General features: G+C 39.1%; 1 protein-coding gene, 1 long non-coding RNA gene and 1 pseudogene across 2 annotated transcripts; 1 reads left to right on the top strand and 2 right to left on the bottom strand.

Moving 5' to 3' along the window:
* Window positions 1-803: 803 nt before the first annotated feature.
* LOC149113991 (uncharacterized) lies at window positions 804-2,272 on the bottom strand. The gene is made up of 2 exons (XM_089286617.1): window positions 1,753-2,272; window positions 804-1,513 (listed from the first exon to the last, which is right to left on the bottom strand). Exons 1-2 carry the CDS (start codon window positions 2,264-2,266, stop codon window positions 1,257-1,259), a joined length of 771 nt encoding a protein of 256 aa, XP_089142743.1. The 5' UTR covers window positions 2,267-2,272; the 3' UTR covers window positions 804-1,256.
* Window positions 2,273-16,580: 14,308 nt separating this feature from the next.
* On the bottom strand, window positions 16,581-17,975 carry LOC149113990 (uncharacterized; annotated as a pseudogene).
* Window positions 17,976-19,454: 1,479 nt separating this feature from the next.
* Window positions 19,455-21,842, top strand: LOC149113989 (uncharacterized). The gene is made up of 2 exons (XR_016206380.1): window positions 19,455-19,895; window positions 21,695-21,842. It is a non-coding gene; the product is annotated as an uncharacterized LOC149113989 (long non-coding RNA).
* The last annotated feature ends 1,911 nt before the right edge of the window (window positions 21,843-23,753 follow it).

The following is a 23,753-nucleotide window of genomic DNA, read 5'->3' as shown; positions in this document are numbered from 1 at the left end:
TTTCCAGAACTTCAAAATTCACATTAATTCAAGATCTCAACACTGCAGACAACTATTTTCTGTTTTGCATTTTTACTAGTTGAGTTTAATAAATTATCAGACTTTTCCAGGACCAGTAGTCTTTTTCCAAGACTTTCCAGTCCCGAAAAATGCCACAGAATTCCAGGACTTTCCTGGTTTTCCAGAACCTGTACAAACCCCTCTCCATACTTCTTGCTTTGGACAACTGGATGAACCACAGAAACAAATTTAATTTATTTTGAATTAAATATTAAATTACTTTTTCCATGAGATCCTTGTTCCTTGAATTTTACACTAGCAAAGTGAGAGTGGTTTTGAAGTTTGCAAGGCAAAAATCTATCCAGTAGCAAGTATTAATTTCTACATAACAATTACTAATTATGAAAGAAAAAAACAACAAGGAGTCTTGGTTAATTTAGAAAGAGACAACACCAATAACCACTGTTGAGTTTTGGGTACTGTGGGTGCACAAGAAATTTATACTTACTGCTACAGCATACATGTATTGTTAAATATGATTTTCACCCCAGGTTGAAGCAAAACAGAAATGTAAGTTCATTCCATAATCATTTTGCATATATTTATTTCAATCTGTGTTTCCTCAATTTTCCCTTGCATGTTTGATTTCATTATGCCTCATATTCTCAAGCCCAGACACAAGGTAAAACATGTCAGATTGTGACCATTTCAGCTATTAATTGAACTTCACGTGACCTCAGAACAATTCTAGCTTTATATAATATTTCTCAAGCAATTTAAAAATAAAAAGAGAAAATCATTGCTTGATTAACAAACTTTTATTTATTCAGCTGTCAATTCTTTAATACACACTGGAATAAATTATTTTAAAAAAAGGGCCTCAAATTATGTGTCATCAAATCAATTTACTTCGAATTTCCTGATAGCAAAAATATGCTAATATCTCTGAAGAAAATAAATTCATAAAGTTAAAAACTACGAAATACTCATTATAGATAAATTCATCAAAATTGGTCAACAAATGATATAGGAAATAGACAAGAATAAACAAGTAAAAATGTACAGCATAAAAGCTTACATAAGAAATTTAACCGGCTAACCATCAGAATTAGTACATGTTGCCTGATGATGATCTGATGTTGATATGAAGTTCAACTCCTTAGGCTTTAACACAAATGACCCCGAAAAAATAACTGATAACGGATAGAAGATCTAGCTGAAAGTGACGCAGGCACGAGTACAAAAACGTATTGAATCTACTTTTGAAGTACCTGCGCCAGTTTTAACAGAAACTCCTGATCTTCTTTCCTTCTCTTCTCCTCCCTTTCTTCATCTCTTCTTTCACGTGCCTTCTCTGCCTCCATAAATCTCCTATCAGCTGCTTGCTGATAGGACACAAACGCCTCTAAAGCTTTGTCGACTTTGGCAAATGCGTCAGTTGTTGACAACTTTCGTTTTTTTGTGCCACTTTTACATACAGGTACTGGCTTCTCATCCTCCGTTGTTGTTGTTTCTGAAAAGGAACACAACAAATCTTACGCTTAAATGTGGGGATCCAAGTCGGAAATTAATAATGTTAGCAGCTGCTTTATGTTTTACTTATCTCTTGCAATACATGATTCCATCTGTCTTGAAGTATATTTGCAAAAATAAACCCATCAACTTTATCGACAGTGCAAGGCGCCCATGTTCTGTTACGTGCGACAATTGTCTGGCCCTCCAATAGGCGATAGTGTTTTTTTGAAAGCTCACCTGTACATGTCACACAAGCACCTTTTTTTGGTTCCGGGCATTTGCTGGCTTTGTTGTTGTTGTCGCTGCTGCTGCTGGAAGTTAAATTTGGCGCAACGTTTTCGACATTTCCTTTGCTTTCTTCTTCACAGACCTGTGTACCATCCCCAATGACAATTTGGGAAGAAGTAACAACACTCTTTGGCTTCGTGCAGGGCTTTGCTGATAAGAATTCATCGACTTCATCGAAGAACGCCGGCTTCTTCTTCGGAGTTCCGTTTCCTGTCTTCCTGCATTCATCTTTGTAGGAACGATACGCGCTTACCAAAGTGTGTATTCTTGTTTTACAGGCGTCTTCGTCCCTGTCCTCGTAGCCCGCCGCCCGTAGAAATGCGCTGATTTCTTGCCATATAGGCTTCTTTCTGGTACAGGACAATAGTTTTGTTTGTATGTTTTCGTCCCCCCACTTCTGAAGTAACAACATGGTCTCTCTGTTCTCCCAAACTCTTCCGCGAGGTTTTTTAACGGCCGCCATTTTGGATGTGTTAAATAAAACACAAAAGTTAAACTACCTCGTCAAGGTAGTTTTATAAAACACGGTTCTGGACATGTTTTGTTAAACGCGCCCGCGATGTGAACGGGCAGTTTAGTAAAACAAGTTTATTAAAACACGATTTAAACATGTTTAAGCTTTGGTGTGAACGGGGTATAAGCCTTTATTTACATAGAGTAAAGGTTGTCACTTTTGCCAAGCGACACGAAGCGTTACTGAAAGCAGGTATCTTGCGTTACTTGAATAAATAATATGCAGAATTTAAAACATTATTATCTTCGGCGGTCCAACTTTTCCTGCAGATAAACGGTTTCTTATTTTTGAGTATTTATCTTTGCGCACGTTTAGATGTGTGCCAAATGGTACTAAGCGCAAAACTATGAATCACGTCGACATCAAAGAGATCAGTCCAGTGTTGAAATCATGTCAGGGTATCCTGCATCTATAAACGATATCTTAGAAGCTAACAGTTAGGTCAAAATGTTGCTTTTTCAATTTTCTTTTTAAATTGAAATGTCTTTAAAGAGATTTTGAATACCGTAATTCAACTAAATCCCGTGATGTTCAATACGGCGTTACGTGTGTAATGTGAAACCGGGGAAAAGTAACATAACGACATATCAGGTGACCTCCTGCCCTCAGAGGTCATTCGAGTTGTTTATTCAGTGTACGGGGGACTGATTTATTTATTCATGAGTCGACATTAGGCATATGGGCATGAGAAACTAATTTACTACGGTTTGAAGCATATATTCAGCATATATTAGACTGTGCGTGCCGCTCAGTGTCTCATCTCAAATATAAACATTGTCGACTTTGGCGAATTTTATGGCCGTTTATGCTCGCTGTTTTACTGGAAATATTTTACAGAACAGCTCACAAGGACATTGGGAAGTTAAAATCGTTTCTGTAGCAGTAGAAGGAACGTAAATAGCGGTGAGTCGTTGTTTCCTGTTTTAAACCGTTGACTTCCAAAGAATAACCTTGTGATTTGCATAAAATTGAACTCGCTTACATGCCGTAACATTTTATTTTACTGACGGAGAACATTTTAATTCCCAGAGCTGTAACTTATCGGGTGAAAAAACAATAACCAAGGTTTCCTCAAATGTGGACATTTTGACCAAATGAAATATACCAGAGGCCATTTATACTAGTCAAAGTTGGCCTTTATTTGTTCCTTGCCAAGAGACACAAATGGCGTCTGGACAAATACCCTTCGTTAAAAAGCTACAAACAAAGCTTCAAGAAACTTATTACACAATTTTAGAGTATAAGAATGAAATAATATTTGTGCCAAGTTTTGTTTTCATAGGATTGTTTTTACGCCCCCGCTGTTTTCGTAAAGAAGCATGAAGTTCTGAACATTTTAAGCCGCGAAAACCGCCGTCATATGCAAATTTCAAACTTTCTTAAATTTTGGCCGTGAAATAAATCGTTGGAACTTTAAACTAATTTTCCTTGAATAAGTTCACCCAAAGGTATGTTTTGGCGAAATAAAAGAAAAATCGAATTTTCGTGAGTGTCTTCCGATTCTCGACACTCTCAGAAAATGACTCTTAAATAATAATAATCATAATCATAATCATAATCATAATCATAATCATAATCATGATAAATAATAAATTGAAAACCCCAGGTCTTTTATTTCCTGGCAAAAGGGAAGGCTCAAAGGGTTTATCTGGGTGAGGAGAATCCGCTGAACGATACGAGTGCAGACGCGTCCTTACTCACCTCTCACAGCGGCTTCCTTTTACGAACTTGTCGAATTTCTGGGGAGGTCTCTGGGGAGGAGAGAGGTGCAAGAGCAGAATGCTTGGAAAACATTCTGTGACTCACACAATCGAACCGATACTCGGGTTTATTCCATTTATTACTATTCCGGAATAAGATCAATAAATTATAGTTTTTGTGGCTAAGTATTAATATAGCAGTCTTTCAAACAAAAATCCCTGAGTACATTTGAACAATTCGATAAAGAAAAGGAAATTGAGTATCATTTGAACATCTTGAAAATTGTTCATCAAAAGACAGCTTTTATTTCGTGTCACTTTTTGACATCATTATCATAATCAACCACCTACCCTTAGGTGCTAACGAGCTAAAACTTTATTTTAAATATTTATGAATGCTGTTGATGTTGATGTAACAGGTTCGTCCCGACTGTACAGGGCCAAAGAAATTAGATGTCGGTTCCTATTTGAAATTTCTGAGCCGAGCCGTAACAAACACGCTTTCAAGCGAAATAATTAAAGTCTAATGCAGCAAAAAGCTAGAAAATTGCACAGTTTATAACAATTTTGTGCAGATTTGACCATTCGTTCTCTTCTCAAATGAACAACTTTGGTGATTTGTTGATGTATTTTTCCTCACAGGGCTGAATATGATTTTTATTTTATAGTAGAATATTCTACGATGGCGTGATCTAGCTGTTAAATTCGTTTTTAATAAAGCTACAAACCTGTTAGTAGATCTGTGATTGCCAAAGAGAACAGGAGAATGTTGTGTGGTCTTTTCAACATGGCAGGTTTCTTCATCATAATCACACAGAACAGTGAGTTCAACATAAACGACAGAACTGCTATTAATCCAAAGATCCCGGCCTTCCTTGCCTCAGCCTGAAGGCTGTGATCGTCTAAAGCTGGTGTCGACACTCCGTTGCTGGAATTATTTCGCCGAGGTGAAAATGTACTCGGTGCATCCATTTTCGACTGCCGCGCGCCTGAATTTAGTACTTACTTTTACTTTAGTGTTTTTTAAATTAAGGAACCTAAATAAATAAAACTAATACGGAAAAGTCATTACGTAAGTCAATTATAGCTTAACAAAGGTATAGTGGTTATTCCTATTTACAATTCGTCCTACCACAAGCTTAGGGTTGACAATTGAAATTTGAATAACTAAAGAAACTGCCGTTTATATCTACAAAGATCACGTATCGCTAAGTAAGCTTTCCACCGACTTAGTTTTGTTGATTTGTTGCGCTTGTAATCTTTGTTGAATTTGGTAAAGAAATTAAACAACTTAGTTTCAGTTATACTTTATTTCACTGAATAGATAGGAAGGAAAACAACGAAGGTTTGTCTTGGTGAAACTTTGTTAAGAAACAAAAAAAAGAAACAACAACTACAAAGAAAATAAGCGTCCATGATTTGACAATAGGGGGACGGCTAAAAACGACAATTAACCAAAAAATTTATCAACGAACGATTGCCGTTAACACTCTTATACAAACATCTAGCCAGTCTTCGTCGGCAACAGTGTAGTCAAATGTTCTTTATTTGTTGTTATTTTTGTGATATTTGCTGTATAATTATTTGAACCTCGTTCAAGGCAGTTTTCTCTAAAACATGCTTTACTTCTTTCGAAAGAAAAGACGAAGAAATAAATTGAAGCGTGAAAAATCGTTTCATAGAAAAGTGATATATATTGCCTTGTTGATGCTCTTGTTAAAATTTAAACAACGTCACTATGACATTTACCCGGATGTTTTTATAAATGTAGTGGACATTACCAGCTTCGGTTGTCTAAACTAAGTAAATTCGTACCAGAGAGCCTCCTTCAGCGTTAATATTTAATTTTGCAGGATTAACATTCAACAATGTAAAGTCCTTGCATATTTTACTGGAGCTTAAGAACACATACAGCAATTTAAGACGTTTAAACTTGACTTGCGGATAGAAGCATACGGTTTCGTAAAGATACAGAGAAATATCAGAAACAGAAATATGTAAACCATGCAAGATATACATGAGGGTTAATGAAGGCGGGGAAAATTAATATCCTTTGAATACCCTGGCTATTAGCTTTTGCGGGTCCCGGGATAAAGATTTAATCTTTGACGTTGGTTCGGGTCTGCTCTAACCGAACTGGCTCACGTTCATTACGGCTCGACGGCTCGTTTTATCCAGATAAAACTCTGAAACGTGGTTATTTATAAATCCTTTGTTATTAATTTAAGTTAATATATGCTCTTTCTGACAAAATCAAATGTTTACTGTGTACGAAGTTAAACTTACTTTTAGCCTGTGAACAATAAAGTTATTTACTTCAGTAGAAAACATTTTTAAGATGTCACGAAGACTTTTTTTACGTAATTATGTTTCGGACGAAACTTTATTCTTCTTCATTACAGGTAAAATTAAAAAAAAGGACAATAGTGTGTAAAAGAGTGTATTAAATTAGAAAGGAAAATAGATGTAGAACATATAAGTCATTAAAACGTGACAAAAAAAATATAGATATTTAATTGTCGGATGCTCAGGTTGACAAACAAAGCTAAATAGCCAGTGAAAGATTGACATGAGAAATTTTCCTGGCATCACAGCAGACAGAAGAAAACTTGTAAACAGTACGAGATCGCAGCGACTTGGGTAGACTGCCATTTACACTGAATTAGTTCCTTAACATATTGGGGACACAAAAACCAACTTCATGTCGAAATGTTTCCAAAACAACTGAGTAAAACGCCTAATTTTGCATTGAACCGTATTCTAAAAAGGCCCAACGAATGAGGTAATTTATATTAGTGGACTGATGTTTCCCGATGGTTGATAGTAGTGGAAGTACGTTTGACGACATTGTTTTCTATAATGCATGATGGGAATTACTTAAAATATTCATGAGTTTCTCGATGTTGTTATGGAAACAGAGCTAGGTGTGGCCGGTTTTATAAATCCTGATTACCAAGGTACGCACTAAGCCCAATTAGTAAGATGAAGGTACAAAACTAATAAAGACCAGTGTAGATACTTTGGTGAAGAACCTAATGTGATATTAGTACATCTAAGAAATGCAGCTATTGATTGACCGCTTTTGAATATCGCTTTTGAATATTTTATAGAAAAGGCGCAATACAAATAATAAATGTTATTGTAAATAATAATAAATGACCTCCTTCTTCATCGCTAACTTGATGTTTAAGTGCTTGAATGCTAATATAATTCAAAAATAGCGACCCCATTTACCTGAAAAAGAAATGGGTGTGAAAAAGCGAAATAATTGTTTGAGACTATCTCTGTTTAGCTTGATGTCGGGTTGCCTTTCAAAATACACTAAATAGCTAAATCAATTGATTCTTAAACGAGGCGCTTCATGTTCATTGGGGCAGAGAAATCCTCACTCAAGAGGCCAATTTTCCATGTCAATCTTTCACTGGCTACTTAGTTTTGTTTGTCTAAAGTAAATATTTTTTTTATCCCGCAATTAGTTATATTTTCCATATTTTTTGTCTCGTTTTTATTAGTTATATGTTGTACTAGCGGGCTCTGTTACTTTGGCTGAAGTTGAGATGGATTAAGTTTCATCCGAAACGTTTTTACATCTAAAAAAAGTTGTGACGCTCTTGAAAATTATTCTCGGCCTGTTTGTTTTACATACAATTAATATCATGGAATATAACATTCCCAAAACTACAATGTTTACGGTCTGAAATGCAAAATTTTCTTAAATAAGAGAAGGTTTGAAGTGGCCAAAAGAGTCAAAGTTTTCGTGTTTGTCACTACCACAGTGAAATTATTGAGGATTAGAGCTGACACTTTGATGTTAAAAATGTTTCCCTTGTAATTGAAGCGGAGATTTTTCTTCCTAATTTTACTCTGTTACATCTATATTCCAATAAAACGACTTCAGCTTTACACTTCTAAGCACTTCTACATCACTGGCGGTTGTTGTAACTCTGTGAATATGTTTAGCTTTATGTCGGCTCTATTTCACTCTCACAGAACAAATTACTTCGAAGTTTAGAATTTCATCTCGAAGAGTTGATTGTTGGATTTCAAGAGATTATCAAGGTAAGAGAGTGAATCTCCCCTATAGGTCCTCTAACTAAGGTAATCCCTCTTAAGTTATTTTTAGACATTGTACCCAGTTCTTCCGCGGATGTTACTCGCGCGATGCGTGGAGAGCCGAAGCGACTTTCTCGAAACTACCTGAGACGAAATGGCGGGAACGTCATTTTATATGTTTTGATTGTGTAGGGGTCACCCCACCACCACACAGTCAGTCACAGTCAGTCACGTGATATATAGAAACTAGTCGACCACGAGGTCGAGAGACCGAAAAGAAAAGAAAATGGTTGGACAAGTCTACGTTTTGATCTTGCCTTATTCTTTTGTGGCAACGAGGGCCAACATTTGGTGACTCTGCCAGGACTCGTCGCTCAGGGAAATTTACCTGAATGTAGCGACGAAAACACACATTCATGGAGCTTTACAAAACATTTGAACGTGTCGTGTTTTGATCGTGTTAGCTTTGTGGATAGCATTGCGTGTTATGCCAGCGACTGCGGAAAGTTCACGCCACGCCATATTTTGAATAGAAATTTACCCTGGCGTTGTGTTATTTCGTCATAAAGTTTGTTGTGTGTGGAATTGCTGAGCTGACGAGCACGAACGCAGTTGTTTTGGTTGTTCATCTTTTGTAAATAAATTGAATGGCAGCGGAACTCGAAATCGAGGAGCTTCAACTGCAACTTGAATCTGTCTGTGGTCTTGGAGTGGATGCACTGGCACAATCAGCAGAGCATTTACAAGTGGAGGCGAAAGAGTTGGGGCGGTTGGCGCACTCAAAGAGAATTCGTGAGAAAATAGAGCAAGATGTAAGCGAACCGGATGACAAGAAAACGCTGTTGGTTGGTCTAATTGCCTTTGTGGATGGAAAACCACCTCCGCTCGAAGATGACACAACAGACGATAAACCGGCGGAAGTAAAGGTTGAACCCCTTAACTCGACAGAAAAAGCTACTGAGAAAGCACAAGGAGCAGAAACAAAGGTAAATGTTGATGTTAGTAAGGTGCTTAGGCGGGAGTTCAAGATCCATGGAGTTGTGGCGGGAGATAATTTTAAGGATGGGCTGTCATTTGTTAGTTTGGCGCGACAGATAGAATCGGGGATTAAGGCGGGCTACAAAGAGAGTGAGATTGTAGAGGCCGTTATTCGTGCAGTTAGTCCAAGCCTTAAACTGAGATCGTACTTGGAGATGATACAGGATCTGTCATTATCACACTTAAGGCAGATTATGAAAGCTCATTTTAAGCAAAAGTCAGCAACGGAACTGTATCAGGAACTATCTGTCTTGCACCAGGGGGTAAGTGAATCTCCTCAAGATTTTATTGTTCGAGCTTTAAACCTAAAACAGCAGATTATTTTTGTGTCAAAGGCCACTGATGGTTCCATCAAGTACAAGCCTTCCCTTGCCCAAGCATTATTCCTCCATGTTATAGAGACGGGGTTACAAGATGAAGCAGTTCGAGCTAAATTGCGCCCTTTACTGGAAGTAGCTTCTGTAACTGATGAACAACTTATGGAAAAGGTTAATCGGATTATGTCGGCAGAGGCAGAACACCAAAATAAGATGGGTGTGGCTGGCAGGAAAGGGTCAAGGGTTAACCAAGTTGAAACTGCTTCACCTCCAGGCAACCAAACCCAAACAAGTTCTAGTCAAACACCCCAGAGTGAGAGTAGTAAGCCCCAGAAAAAGGAGCCAAAGCCAAATACACTGGTGACAGCATTGGAAGCAGTTCAGTCAAATCTTGCCTCCTTGAAAGAAGCTTTTGATACAGTCAGTGCCCCAGTAGAGAGGAATTCCACCCGTCCTTATACATCTGGTAACCAGTCACAGCTTCGGCGTCGACAGTGTAATTCATGTAGGACAGCAGGTGTAGACAACTGCGATCATTGCTTCAAATGTGGTTCAACAGATCATTTTGCAAGAGGATGTAGAAGGGTGTCGGGAAACGGACGGAGGCTGCGTCAGCGGGACAGGGTGTAGCCGGAGCGGATTCGTCCCACCATGTCTACAAGTTCTGTGGAAGCAAAGAGGGTACCTCCTCTTTCAAGCAATGCAGTAATAAAGCTGTTAAATATTGTCCAAGGAAATGTCAACAGAAACACTGGAGACAACATAAGACACTTTGCCAGGCCATATCCTCTTTGGAAGAGCGAAAGTGTAGAGAAGACAGAGAAAAGACAGGGGTCTTTGTGAGTCATTTGTCACCACAGGAGCATGCACGGGTAGTTCGTCTTGTGGGGCGTAAGTGTACTGTAAAATGCTTGCTCAATGGGCGAGAGACTGATGCCCTTTGGGATACTGGAGCTCAAGTTTCAATTATTTCGCACAGTTGGTTGAAGCAGTGTCTTCCAGGGTGTGACATTCGGGACATAGCAGAGTTGTTGGGCATGGATGGGCTTGATTTGAAGGCAGCAAATGGAACTGACCTACCCTATGAGGGTTGGGTGGAACTGACTTTTAATCTTATTGAGGATGACTTTGACCACACCGTTAAAGTGCCGTCTTTGATTGCCAAGGATTCCTTGGATATGCCTATTGTTGGATTTAATGTTATTGAAGAGATTACTAAGCTTTTTGAAAGTGGTTCTTCAGCTAGAGTTAATGGATTGTTAGTGGAAGTGCTTACTTCAAGTTTGACTGGTGTTGAGCGAGAAAGGTGGAGGTCCTTGTTCAGTTCATCACATCTGAGCCTGCAAGGGAATTGGCTTCTGGACAGTCAAGAAAGTAAGATACTGTAATTCCACGAGGACAGTCGGTTATTTTTTCATGTCGTGCTGCTGTAGGTCCAGTTGGTAAGATACCGGTACTGTTTGAACTTGATCCAAACCAGTCTTGGCCTAGTGGTCTTGAGATACCTGGGACATAGGTGACTGTGGCAGGAGGTTCCACATGTAGGGTCAATATTCGCGTGGATAATCCAACAAAACATGGCATCATCTTGAAAGGGAGAACAATTTTAGGACACCTTCAGCAAGTGAAGTCAGTCACCCCTCTTGAGGTGAAGTTGAAGGAGGAAAACTCACCCAGCATACATGTAGAATAATCTCCAAATGTTGACATGCCAGAACAATGTGTTAATGAAGGCAGTAACACGACTTGTGAAGAACAGCCATGTAGTTACATTCCTGATATTGACACCGAAGACCTCACGATGGAACAGCGTCTCATAGTAAGAAAAATGCTTGCAGAAGAAGCCGAGTCATTCTCAAAGACGGATGATGATGTTGGAAGGGCAGAGGAATTGCAAGTGGACATTAACCTCACTGATTCAGTACCAGTTGAGCGGAAGTATACAGCCATTCCCCGACCACTTTACGCAGAAGTCAAGCAATATGTTGAGGACCTGTTTTAACAGATTTAAAAATCGTGGGTGGATCCAAAAGTCAAAGTCAGCTTATTCATCTCCGGTTGTATGGGTTCGAAAAAAGGATGGGCCATTAAGATTGTGCATAGACTATAGACAGTTGAATTCAAAAACGATTCGCGACAGCCATCCTTTGCCCAGGGTGCAGGATGCTTTGGAAAGCCTTGGTGGGAATCAGTGGTTTTCCTCACTCGATCCAGGAAAGGCTTACCATCAAGGTTTTGTAAGTTCTGGAAGTAGGCATAAGACAGCTTTTGCCACGCCCTGGGGACTGTATGAATGGGTTCGCCTACCAATGGGCTTTACAAATGCACCAGGAGAATTTCAACGCCTTATGGAACATTGCCTTGGTGGTTTGAGGGATGATATCTGTATACCTTATATTGATGACATCATTTTATTCAGCCAAACATTTGAGGATCATGTTAACCATATCCGGAAAGTACTTAGACGGTTGCGTGAACATGGGGTTAAGCTTAAACCAAAGAAATGCAGACTCTTTAAGAAAGAAGTAAATTATCTTGGACAGATTGTGTCAGCAGCAGGCTACAGACTAGACCATTCCAATGTGGAGGCGGTTAGAACTCTGAAGGACAGTAAGCCTAGTACAGTTGGTGAAGTGAGGAAGTTACAGGGCTTCTTGGGTACTACCGTAGGTATATCCAGGACTTTGCTAGGATTGCCAACCTACTCTTCCAGTTATTACAGGCAGCTTCTGAAGGTGTGGCCAAATCACACAAGAGCAAGCAACGTTCCGATCATGGTTCTGTACCATCTTCTCGACCAGTGGTGTGGACGGAACAGCAGAAAGCTGTTGAAACATTGTTGGACCACCTTGTGTCTCCTCCAATTCTTGGCTATCCTGATTTCAGTAAGTCCTTTGTATCACATACTGATGCATCACAAGAGGGACTAGGAGCAGTCTTATACCAGAAACAGGATGGGAAAATGCGAGTTATTGGATATGGCTCACGATCACTAGCCAAGGCGGAAAAGAACTATTTCCTCCATTCCGGGAAGCTTGAGTTCCTAGCTCTTAAGTGGGCTATATGCGAACATTTCAGAGACTACCTCTACCATGTTCTATACTGATAATAACCCCCTTACTTATGTGCTGACCACTGCGAAATTAAATGCCACCGGTCACCGTTGGGTATCGGAGCTCGCAGATTTCTCATTCACCATCAAGTATAGACCAGGTCACTCCAATAAAGATGCAGATGCACTCTCAAGATTTCCAATGGACATTGATTCTTACATGAAACTGTGTACCGAGAATGTGTCCCAAGGTGATATCAAGGCATGTTGTGTGGGAGTAAGAGCACAAGGACGAGGAGAGACAGTTTGGGTGTCTGCAGTAAGCAATGATTCCAGCTTGTTGAACATGGAAGTATCTCTTGGTTCAAGTGTGGATGAAATTAGCAAAAGATCCCTTCTTGATATTCAGAAACAAGACCAGGTGATAGGAAGACTCCTCACATTCTTGAAAACAGGAAAATGGCCTATGTCGTGGAAGATTAAACGTGAACTACCTGCCACAAAGGTGTTATTGAGGCAGCGACGCAAACCCTACTGTGATGGAGATGGCCTGTTGTTTAGAAGGAGTGGACCTTACTCCCAACTGGTGCTGCCTCAGAAGTTTCACACTATTGTCTTCAAAGAACTTCATCAGGAAATGAGACATTTAGTAGCCCCTCGCGTAGTCCAGTTGGCACGTGAACGCTTCTACTGGCCCAACATGGAAGATGGCATCACTCACTTTGTGATCAAAGTTTGCCCATGTCTTAAACAGCGACGGCCAGATTTGTCTACGCGAGCACCACTACACAGTGTGACTACCTCATATCCCTTTGAATTAGTGTCAATTGACTTTTTACATTGGGAGCAAAGTTCTGGTGGTTATGAGTATATCTCAGTCGTCATTGACCATTTTACTCGTTTTGCACAAGCATATGCAACAACGAATAAGTCAGCCAAGGCTGCAGCTGATCGCTTGTTTAATGACTTTGTGCTACGGTTTGGTTTCCCAACAAAGATACTTCATGATCAAGGACGGGAGTTTGAGAATAAACTCTTTCACAGATTGGAAAAGCTTAGTGGCGTAACACGTCTGCGAACAACACCGTACCACCCGCAAGGGAACAGGAAGGTAAAAAGGTTTAACAGAACACTGTTGCATATGTTGAGAACTCTCCCAGAAAGCCAGAAACACAAGTGGAAGGACTCACTTAACAAAGTTGTCCATGCGTATAACTCCTGCAGAAATGATGCCACTGGGTTTTCTCCCTTCTATTTATTGTTTGGCCACTCACCACGCCTCCCAGTTGACCTAATGTTCGGAATTTCACGTGAAGACACTCGTATGAATCATACAGAGTACACAGAGAAATGGGAATTTGCAATGAAAGATGCCTATGAAATGGCCAGGCAGAATATCTCCAAGTCATCAGAGGATGGAAAGAAGCAATATGATCGAAAAGTACGGCTCTCCAGTTTACAGCCAGGTGACCGTGTGTTGGTACGTAACCATTCAGAGGGTGGTGGTCCTGGGAAACTTAGGTCTCATTGGGAGCAGGAAGTACATCTCATAATGGAGCAAAAGGGAGACCTACCTGTATTTGAAGTAACGCCAGAAGGCCGGAAAGGCAAATCAAGAATATTCCACAGAAATCTTCTATCGCCTTGTGACTTCTTACAAAGTGATTTGTCACAACCTGTCCCTCGGCATACCCAAGAGAGGAGAAGGTCAGTCCCTGCTAACCAAGGAAGAGAGGTTCATCAGCATGGTAGTGACAGTGGAGATGAAGGGGAGCTACCTGGCCTCTCACCCACCGAGTTGGAAATGTTGTCAACACCAACAGCAGAAACAGACAATCGTGGACAAGAGCAAATAGATGGTGCCCAAGAAGATTTGTTGCCTGACGATATGCAGGATTTGTCAGAACATGGTGATGACATGTCAGTGACAGAAGACTATTCTCCATCTGACTCTGAAACGGAACAGGAACCCTTACTACCTCAAAAGCCAGTAGGATATCAATATCCTGTGCGAAACCGCCGTCCACCAAATATTCTATGTTATGATCATCTTGGAAATCCAAGTTACCATCCAATTTGTACTTTGAGCACTCCAGCGACAACTGCCAGTGTTTCTGTTTCTTCACCATGGCTTCCTGCGACACCTTACGGCACCTTAGCCATGCACAAGCATTGGGTGATACCTTATCATACACCAGTGTACTTAGCGTCGGTACCATTTATGCCCCCAAACATTTACCAGCGTGTGCCACCAATGGCTGTTTAAGAAAACTTCAAGATTGTCTGCGTTAGAGACTTCACCTCATTGAACTTTATTGGACTTGATTGAACTATTAGCACATTGGTATCATGTTTTGTTTGTCGAAGAAAAACAGAGACTTGTTTAGTGATAAATTGTTAAGCAATCTAGAACCCGTGCAAGAACACTGTCGTCGGTAATTAGTCATTATTTGTTATCTTATCAGCAGGTAGGTTTTGAGTGTGAAGACCTGATCTCCCTTCAAAGTAGTTTTTGTTGCTAGGATGTAGGAAGCTGTCGCAATGCGTTCCAATGTCCAGGAGGACATCTCATTTTAGAGGGGGAGTATGTAGGGGTCACCCCACCTCCACACAGTCAGTCACAGTCAGTCACGTGATATGTAGAAACTAGTCGACCACGAGGTCGATAGCCTGCAGTGCAGGCGTCTTATTGGGGCGAGTTAGCGTCACAACCTTATGACCGCCATGTTAGACCGCCATGTTAGACGGTGGGGGATGGGGCAGGAGATTTTCTTCGCTCCACCCCCTCCCCTATCCTTCCTCTTGCCTATCATTCACCCCCTTGGTAAAACTTTCTTTCTCTCTCCAGTCTTCCACTACATGAAAAATTCAAGATGGCGGCTAAACTTTTTACGATGTGAGCGCTCGCTCGAAAAAATCTCGCCTGCTCTGCAGGCTACGAGGTCGAGAGACCGAAAAGAAAATAAAACGGTTGGACAAGTCTACGTTTTGATCTTGCCTTATTCTTTTGTGGCAACGAGGGCCAACAATTGCGTTTCACAGCAGAGATGTTTTCTGCACTCTCAGCTGTATTTTTTTTCGGCCGGGCTTTCGTTTGCTTTGTGCTCGTTTGGCTCTTCATTATTTGGCTGTTTATTCGATTTTAGGGAGTTTAATTAAGCAAAATTCAACGGCAACGGCAACGAGCACAATGACTGTGGGCTAAGCGTGCGTTATAATTCTTTGTTCATTTCTTTGCCGTTGTTTACAAAAGATCACAAAACAACAACGTTAAATAGCCACATTATGCATATTCGAGAGAACGTGAACTATACGACGGCCAGTTTTTAAAATTTCTTTTTCGAATTTTGACGCTGTCTTGCATATTCTGTTTGGGATATTTCTGACAATATGTACAAACCGAAGCACCCTGCAAGTAGAGCCTTTTCTTACGGTACATATGCTTTGTACCGAGTAAAGACTGTGCACGAATCGTGTCAAGTTCTTATTGAGCATGCTCAGCGCGTTGCTAAGATACAGTTTCGAACCCAGGCCGAATCACCCTTCATGTAAATGTAAATAGAGCGCAAAAAAGAGTCGTCGTGTAGAACTTGGGGCTTCTTGGTAAGAAGAGTTAAGGTGAAGAATGAAAAGGATTCGTGCTACCTTTGTTGTGGGCTGAATGCCTGAATTTGTGCGGTGCTGGAAGTAAATATAACTTTATACTGCGGAGTCACGATGGCCTTGCCAAGAAGATCGCAAAAAGGTCGTCCGTCTTAGACTTAGTTTAGAAGCAAACACAACCGAAGCAATCCGGCAGGATAAAGTTGCAAAACCGAACTCTTATCAGCACTGGAGGACAGTAGTTGAAAGGACATTTAAATACAAATTTCCTTTCTAATCAAATACACACAAATCGTAATCGCTCTTCGTATGCACGCGTGAGTAGTTTCGTTTTCTATTTGTTAATGTGTCTTTTATGTAATTTGTATCCACTTTCGCTGTAAATGTGTCACCTGAACACCTTCCTGATCACCATTGCCGTATTAGCGAGCTATAGGCAGTTATGCTAATTAAAATAAAGTTAAATTAAGGACACCAGAAATAGAATGACAGCAATGTACAACCTGGAAGGGAGGTAGTTTGTTCTAAGCACCCATATTATAAGTGAAACCGAAATCTTTGATTTGCACCCCTGAGAGGCATTGCACCTCCTGGCAATGCTAAACAAATTTGTTAAATGTGTTCTGATCATCCTCTTGACTTAATATAAGCTGTCAAAAATGATACAAATTACTAAAATTATAATGAAAAGGGCTATCAAGATAAAACTTTCTGCAAAGTTTTCATGGCTCTGACCTCCCTACTTGTAGAAAGTTTTATCTTGATCGTCCAAGCATAATTTTTTATCATTTCTTTTGGGCAGGCTCCACAATCACACTGTTTACCACACACATCACAGCCCTTGTGCAGTATGGAAGGTTTTTGTATCTTCTCATTAAAAATCTGTTTTAACAACTGTTTCCACATGCCTACATTTAACTTTGTTTTTAACAAATGCCCTCATTGTGGGATCACAGTGACACAAGTGGTATGCATGGTAAAACAATATGGACAAAACATCAGAACCATTCCTTTCACCCCTTCCAACTGCTTGAAGGTAGGATTCCATGTTCTCTGGCACTCCTAATATAACAACCCTTTTAGATGTTGGGTATGTTAACTCCTGTTCCCAGGGCACTAGCTGTTACTACCAGGCAAGTATTTCCATTGTGAGACAGTAAATCAGTCCTGAAAAAAACATGATATTATCCTTGATGTCTTGAGGGGTCTTTGAGTGATACACAGTCCCTAATTGTACTTTTTCATGGAAGGAAGTGTTGAAAAGTGTCATAAATGTCACCACGTCACTGCTCTTAATGACTGGCAGAAAATTATGATTTTTTCAGCATGCACATTGTTTACCATATCATTGATAAGCCAATTAAAGGTATCCTGTGGTTCACTCTTAGGATGCATTCCTTTGGGGTGATCTGGATCAGGATCAGTGATCCAAGATCACTCAGATCATGGTACATCAAAGGAACTGATGAATCCACTCTGGTCATGGATTCATCAGCTCCTTTTGTTTGATGCACAATGATCTGAGTGATCTTGGATCCGTAATCCTGATCCAGATCACCCCAAAGGAACACTCTCTTAGCTTTTTCAACGATATATTTAACATTTCTTTTGTCAGGTGACATCCTAATGGTTTTGACAGCTGTCATATTTAACATCTTATTAATTTTATTAATTTTTCCCCAACTTTGTGCTGGCTGTTGCAGTCAGGCAAACATTGGAACTTTCAGAATTGCTTTTACTGTATGTTGCCAACTATAGAATAGGCAGCCTGGAAGGGAACTTGGCCATGATTACCAGTCCAACTTAACCAGTGTGACATGAATATTACCACGTGAATATCAATAAGTGATAATTAATCAGTAATTAATGTTGATTCATTGTGGCAAAGATTAAATAATGCCAAAATAATAATAAAAGTGCTCAAAAGTATGCCTGAGTAACAATAAAAACAGCACAATATGCTTTCTAGTAAATAGTTTATCTCTCAAACCAAAATGATATCATAATTAAATCATCAGGTATATACAATCATGATTCAATTTAATTCTTGGTTTTATCTAACGTTTCTTCAACTTATTTCAGGTTTGTGCATGCATAATTATCCTTCACCGACACAAAGGAAAATAACAATGAAAAACAGTGAAGATGAGTATTACTCATGATCTGTAAGAAGCTGAAAAAAGAATGAAAACTCACCAAATAACCACACAATGAGTTTCATCTAAAACAACGCCAAAAATATTTTCTTCGCTCAGATTTGATGAACCTTCTTAATGCTTTACTTGAAAACAACAAATCGCCGGGGTAGCCCTGTTTAAATTCCTCGAGCTTCAAACAATTCTTACCGAAAACTTGGTAAGTTTGGCTTTGGTCTTCGATCAGCGCAGTTAGTGGGCAGAGAAAATCAGAGCTCGGAGTGCTTTTGCAACTCTTTTGCGAACGGAAGCGAAGGTTGATAAGCTTATAAAATGAAAGATTTTCCGTGACCAGTGACCCTGGGTAAAGATACGAAAGTCCCAGGTGTGAAAGACTTGATAGAAGCTGACTGATGCTTGCGTGTAAGCAGAGCATCGTCAAGCGTTTTCGCACGAACTCCTTTCGCCGACCCTTTCGCCGCCATGTTTTTCTTGCAGCCAGTGGGCTCAGTTTCGACCATCGGTTTCTCGTAAAAGTTGATGCTCGCACTCGAAAAACCAGTTTGACGACTGTAAACTGGAATGAATAGCCCGAGATTTGGGGCTACGGCGACTTCAAAGGCTAAAGCAGATTTCTGCAGAGCCTCTTTTTCCGTCTCCTGTCCGCTCAAAAAAACGATAAAAGAGGCTCTGCTCGCAGGGTGAAACTGAAGTCACTGAATGAATCTAAATTCTCGCGAGATTCGTAGGCTGAATATTAAGTCGCTTGTTCATCGATGTTGTCTTTCGCGTTGTTGGCGTTGCTGCTTAAACTGCTTTTTGCTACTTGGGTAGCGAGCGTCTGCCTGCACTTTCGATCATCTGTTTTTTCGGTTGCTTAGCTTGTGTTTAGGCGTTTGTTTGCTTTGCACTCGTTTGTCTACTCATTCTCTGTCGTTCACTCAATTGTTATTGTTTGTGCAGGGGACATCCGTCTCTTATTTAAACTCCTCGTAGCGCCCACCTTTCGGTATGAAATGGGGCGCGAGAACGCAGTAGTACGAGTCATACGTCTAACAGTCCAATCCGTTTATTCAGTAACGATGTCGCAACAACAACAACAGTTTACTTCTACTACTGTAAACAACTAAAAGAATTTACAAGATTGTAATTACAAATATATAAATAAACAGTACAGTACATACAGTAGTGGGACACCCAAAATAACTAAAAAGCTAAACTAGTTGGGTGACGGTAATTATAATAATTAAAAATGTAAGAGTCAGGAAAGAGGCACAACAAATACATTGGTACACATAAGTATCACAAACTTGGTACAAGATTAAATATACAAAACAAAAACGAAATAAATAGATATAAACCATCAAAATATCAGTAAAGATTAATAGAGACTAATGAAATGCGAAGTTAGTTCTTTTTTAAATTGATTAGAAGTACAAAACTTGAATCTTTCATCGAGTTCATTCCATAATTTAGGTCCATTAAATCGAATATTAAATTTGCCATAATTTGTTCGAATTTTTGGAAGATAGAAAGTAGATCTAGATGCAAAGCGAGTATTTACATTATGTTTACAAGATGTTTTGACAAAAAAAGAATCAAAGATCTTTGGTAGTTTGCCAGTATTAAACTGGTGCATGAAAAGAGAGTTTGAAGCTTAATATAATCTTGAAGTTTAAAGTGCACCTAACCCCAAAAATTTTTTTTCGCTAGAACGAATCTACTTATTATTTGAAATAGTTCTGCGAAAAAATTTTTGAATTCCGTTAAATCCTCGATTTTCTGTGCCACGACGAAATCTCGAAAATAGCTCCAAAACACCGCCATTTTGTTTCACGACCGAGTTTGAGGAGAATGGGTCCAGCGGCTCTTGTGACGTCTACCCAGGAAGGTTGGATATCTCATTTCCACTCATTTCCTCTCATTTCTTTCAGGATGGTGCAATACACATTCGAAAAGTGCGCAGAAACGTCTTCCAGAGGTGCTATCGGCTGTTGCAGCAATATTCCAGATTTAAAGAAAGATATACTGTACAATTTACTGACGATGATCGGCTAATGGTGTAATAAAGACGTAAACGATGGTTGATTTTGTCGAACCGAAACAAGCGAACTGAATCTGTGAGAACCATTGAAGAACTGTCACTAGAATTTGTTACGCAGACTTTCGAACGCTATTTTCATAAATGTTCTGCTTAAAGCTAACCAGCAATTTGTAGAAATACTACCTACAACCTATATCTTCCAATCCCGCAGTATTTATAACATAACCGGCAAAGTTGTGTGATCCGGTCATGATCAAGAAGCGTTATACTGATATGTAAATAGATCGCAACTGTACGCCGCTAACCAACACTTATTTCTCTTTCGATTTAGATGAAAGTCGAAGATTAATCCTCTAGAATTACATGATAACAAAATTGTTAGACTCACAGAGTTTTTCGAAGGTTTGGAAATCAGCAGTGCGACAAAGATTCTGTGCAATAGCGTCGAAAATATGACCGCGTAACATTATCTGCGGACCGCTTAGGGAACACATCCTTTTCGCTTATCCGACGAATTTCACTGCAAACTTTGAGAACAATTTACATTGGTTATTTGGAGTTACGACTTAAAACGTGTGACAATGTGAAATCGGTAATTGTATGAAATGTTTCCTTCCGCCTTGCTTCCCACAGCTTCAAAAATACAGGTCCAAACAATACGATTTTCAATCGATCGAAGCCAATGTTTTGCAGTTCATCAAGTCTCGAAAACTGCAACACGTACGTCGCTCTTATAAACATGAAGCATTCAACTGAAAGTAAAACACAAACTGGATTTAACAGAACCTTGACAAAATACATTCTCGGTAAGGACAAATGTAAACGGGCTATAAACACGCGTGGGAATCTTACGTTTAGTTGACGAAATTACCATCCAAAGCAGTCCTTGAGTTTTCTTTCCTGCTTTTCGTTTGCCTGCTCCTCCACTTCGTATCTAGCTTTCCATTCCTAATATACAGGCAGCTCGTCCGCAAAGACGTCTTCCCCATCGTCGCTTGAAATATTGTAAATTGCTCTAAAAGTTCTAAGCAGTGAGTTCACAGTTGTCGAACGTGCTCGATCGAAGTTTATTTCGGAGCCTTCCGAATCGAAACTTAACTCTGACTCCAGTGACGAAAAAGAAATGATTCTGAGACAAAACTTGGACGTTTTAGTCCCAAAATACATCGGAACGATTAGTTTTGCGTTCTATTTTCTCGAGCAAATATAGAGAGTTGACTGAGGCGCTATTGTGTTTGGTTCCTGGGTAGACGTCATCAGGTACCGCCGCCCCAGACTCCCTAAAACGCGGTCGTGAAACACTTAATCGCGACTTTGAAAGGGCATAGAAAATCGAAGATTCAACCAAATTCAAAAATTTCTTCGCCCAAATGCTTCAAATAAAGTCTAGATTTGTTTTAGCGAAAAAAAATTTTGGGGTTAGGTGCACTTTAAGAAGGTTAAGCTTAGTAAACAAAGGACTTGTATGTGCATCAAAATTTGAGAAAGTAATTAAACGGATTGTTTTCCTTTGTATTATTTGAAGTGGTTTAATATTATGATCATAAGTGTTGCCCCAAACTATACAGCCGTAGGAGAGAAAAGGAAGAATAATGGCATGGTATAATTGAACTAGTGTTTTCGTATTAACAAAATGTCTAATCTTAGATAGGACACCAATACCCCTAGATATTTTTTTTGAAATTTGTTGAATTTGTTCTTTCCAATTTAGATGACAGTCTATGAGAATGCCAAGGTATTTAACACTCTTTTGTTGATTAATTGGCTTACCATCTAAGGAATTGTTTATCTTTTTTTGACGAGGATGAAATATTACAAAATGTGTTTTAGTAATATTGAGGATAGTTTGTTGGCACGAAGCCATAGGCTAATTTCACTGAGTTCTCGATTAACATTTTGCTCTAGATGCTGTAAATCACGATGGGTATAAAATAGATTAGAATCATCAGCAAATAGATGGAAATCAAAAATAGATGAACAATTAGTGAAATCATTAATATAAATCAGGAATAATACTGGACCAAGCACAGAGCCTTGTGGTACCCCACATGTTATTTGCACAGGATCTGAGTCAAAATTGTTTAGAGAAATAAATTGCTGTCTGTTAGTTAAGGATGAGCGGAACCACTCATTTGGTAAATCACGAATTCCATAATGTTCCAGTTTAGCTAAGAGAATGTTGTGATCTACTGTATCGAAGGCTTTACTTAAGTCCAAAAATATCCCGCAAGAATATAATTTACTTTGAATGGCTCTTTGGATTTTATCAGTGATAAGCATAGAGGCCTGGGTAGTGGAGCGTCCACTACGAAAACCAAATTGATTATTATCTAGTATATTATGTTTATCAAGAAAATTAACTAATCTATTAAACATTAGCTTCTCAATTATTTTATGGAAAACAGATAACAGCGTAATTGGTCTATAATTGGATACTAAAGCCTGATTACCACTTTTGTATAGAGGTATTACTCTCCCAATTTTTAACTTATCTGGCACTAAACCCAGAGAAAAAGAACAATTAAATAAATAAGATAATGGATGACACAAGATGCTCTTCAATAATTTAAGAATCGTCACTGGAATGCTATGTGGCCCCAGTGCTTTACTTGCATTTAAGTTAGAAATAATATTCTCAACTTCAGTTGGTGATACTGGTGATAAATAAAAACTGTTGCATTGTGAATTTGTTAAATATTCCACAAAGGTTCTATTGCCAGGTTGAATACCATTGGCCAACATTGGCCCAACTGAGGCAAAATATTTGTTGAAGGCATCAGCTATACCTTTGGCATCAGTTAAGGTGTTACCATCGACTGTTAATCTATTTGGGAAGGACAATTTACTACGCTTAGAGCTAATAAGCTGCTTAATACCCTTCCATGTGGCTTTTGTATTATTAACATGATAAGTAAAATATTCTTTACAAATAGTTTTTTACTAACAATTAAAATATGCTTTAGTTGTAAATTTTAGAGCGAGAGTGATTACTTTGAGACTTACTTTTCAAATAATGCTTAAATAGCTTATTTTTAGTTTTAATAGATTTACGAATACCCTGAGTAATCCAAGGTTTGGACTTAAATTTTGCTTCTCGTTTACTTAATTTTTTTAAAGGAACATGTTTATCGATTGTAGCATTGACTACAGAGTAAAAGGAATCAAACATCTGATTGATGTCATTATCCCTAAAAACATTATCCCACTGAATTGACTGGACATCTGTTAAAAAATTATCCTGATCAAAGCAAGAATAATCACGAGCAAACCTGGTCACATTGCTTGCTGTCCAAGATAATTTGTTGATAATTAAGAAATTTGGTAAATGATCTGTAAGGTCACAAATCAAATTTCCACTAGTAGCAACAAATTCATTAGAATCAAAGAAAATATTATCAATTAATGTTGCTGTGTGATCAGTGATTCTTGTAGGCTGCAGAATGTGTGGTAAGAAGCCATAAGAAATCACAGTATTAATGAATTCCTCAGTTATC

Source organism: Orbicella faveolata, unplaced genomic scaffold (genome assembly GCF_042242905.1).
Source record: "Orbicella faveolata isolate gen_17 unplaced genomic scaffold, um_ofav_v1 contig_14, whole genome shotgun sequence".
In the NCBI taxonomy this organism is placed as follows: Eukaryota; Metazoa; Cnidaria; class Anthozoa; order Scleractinia; family Merulinidae; genus Orbicella; species Orbicella faveolata.
This window is presented reverse-complemented; position numbering and strand designations above follow the sequence as displayed.

What these genes read in the sequence shown, in the direction of transcription:
- LOC149113991 (XM_089286617.1), bottom strand. Translation starts at nt 2,266, where the DNA reads ATGGCGGCCGTTAAAAAACCTCGCGGAAGAGTTTGGGAGAACAGAGAG. An exon ending in TGCTTGTGTGACATGTACAG is followed by an intron (nt 1,514 to 1,752) that starts GTGAGCTTTCAA and finishes GTTCCTTTTCAG; the next exon opens with AAACAACAACAACGGAGGAT.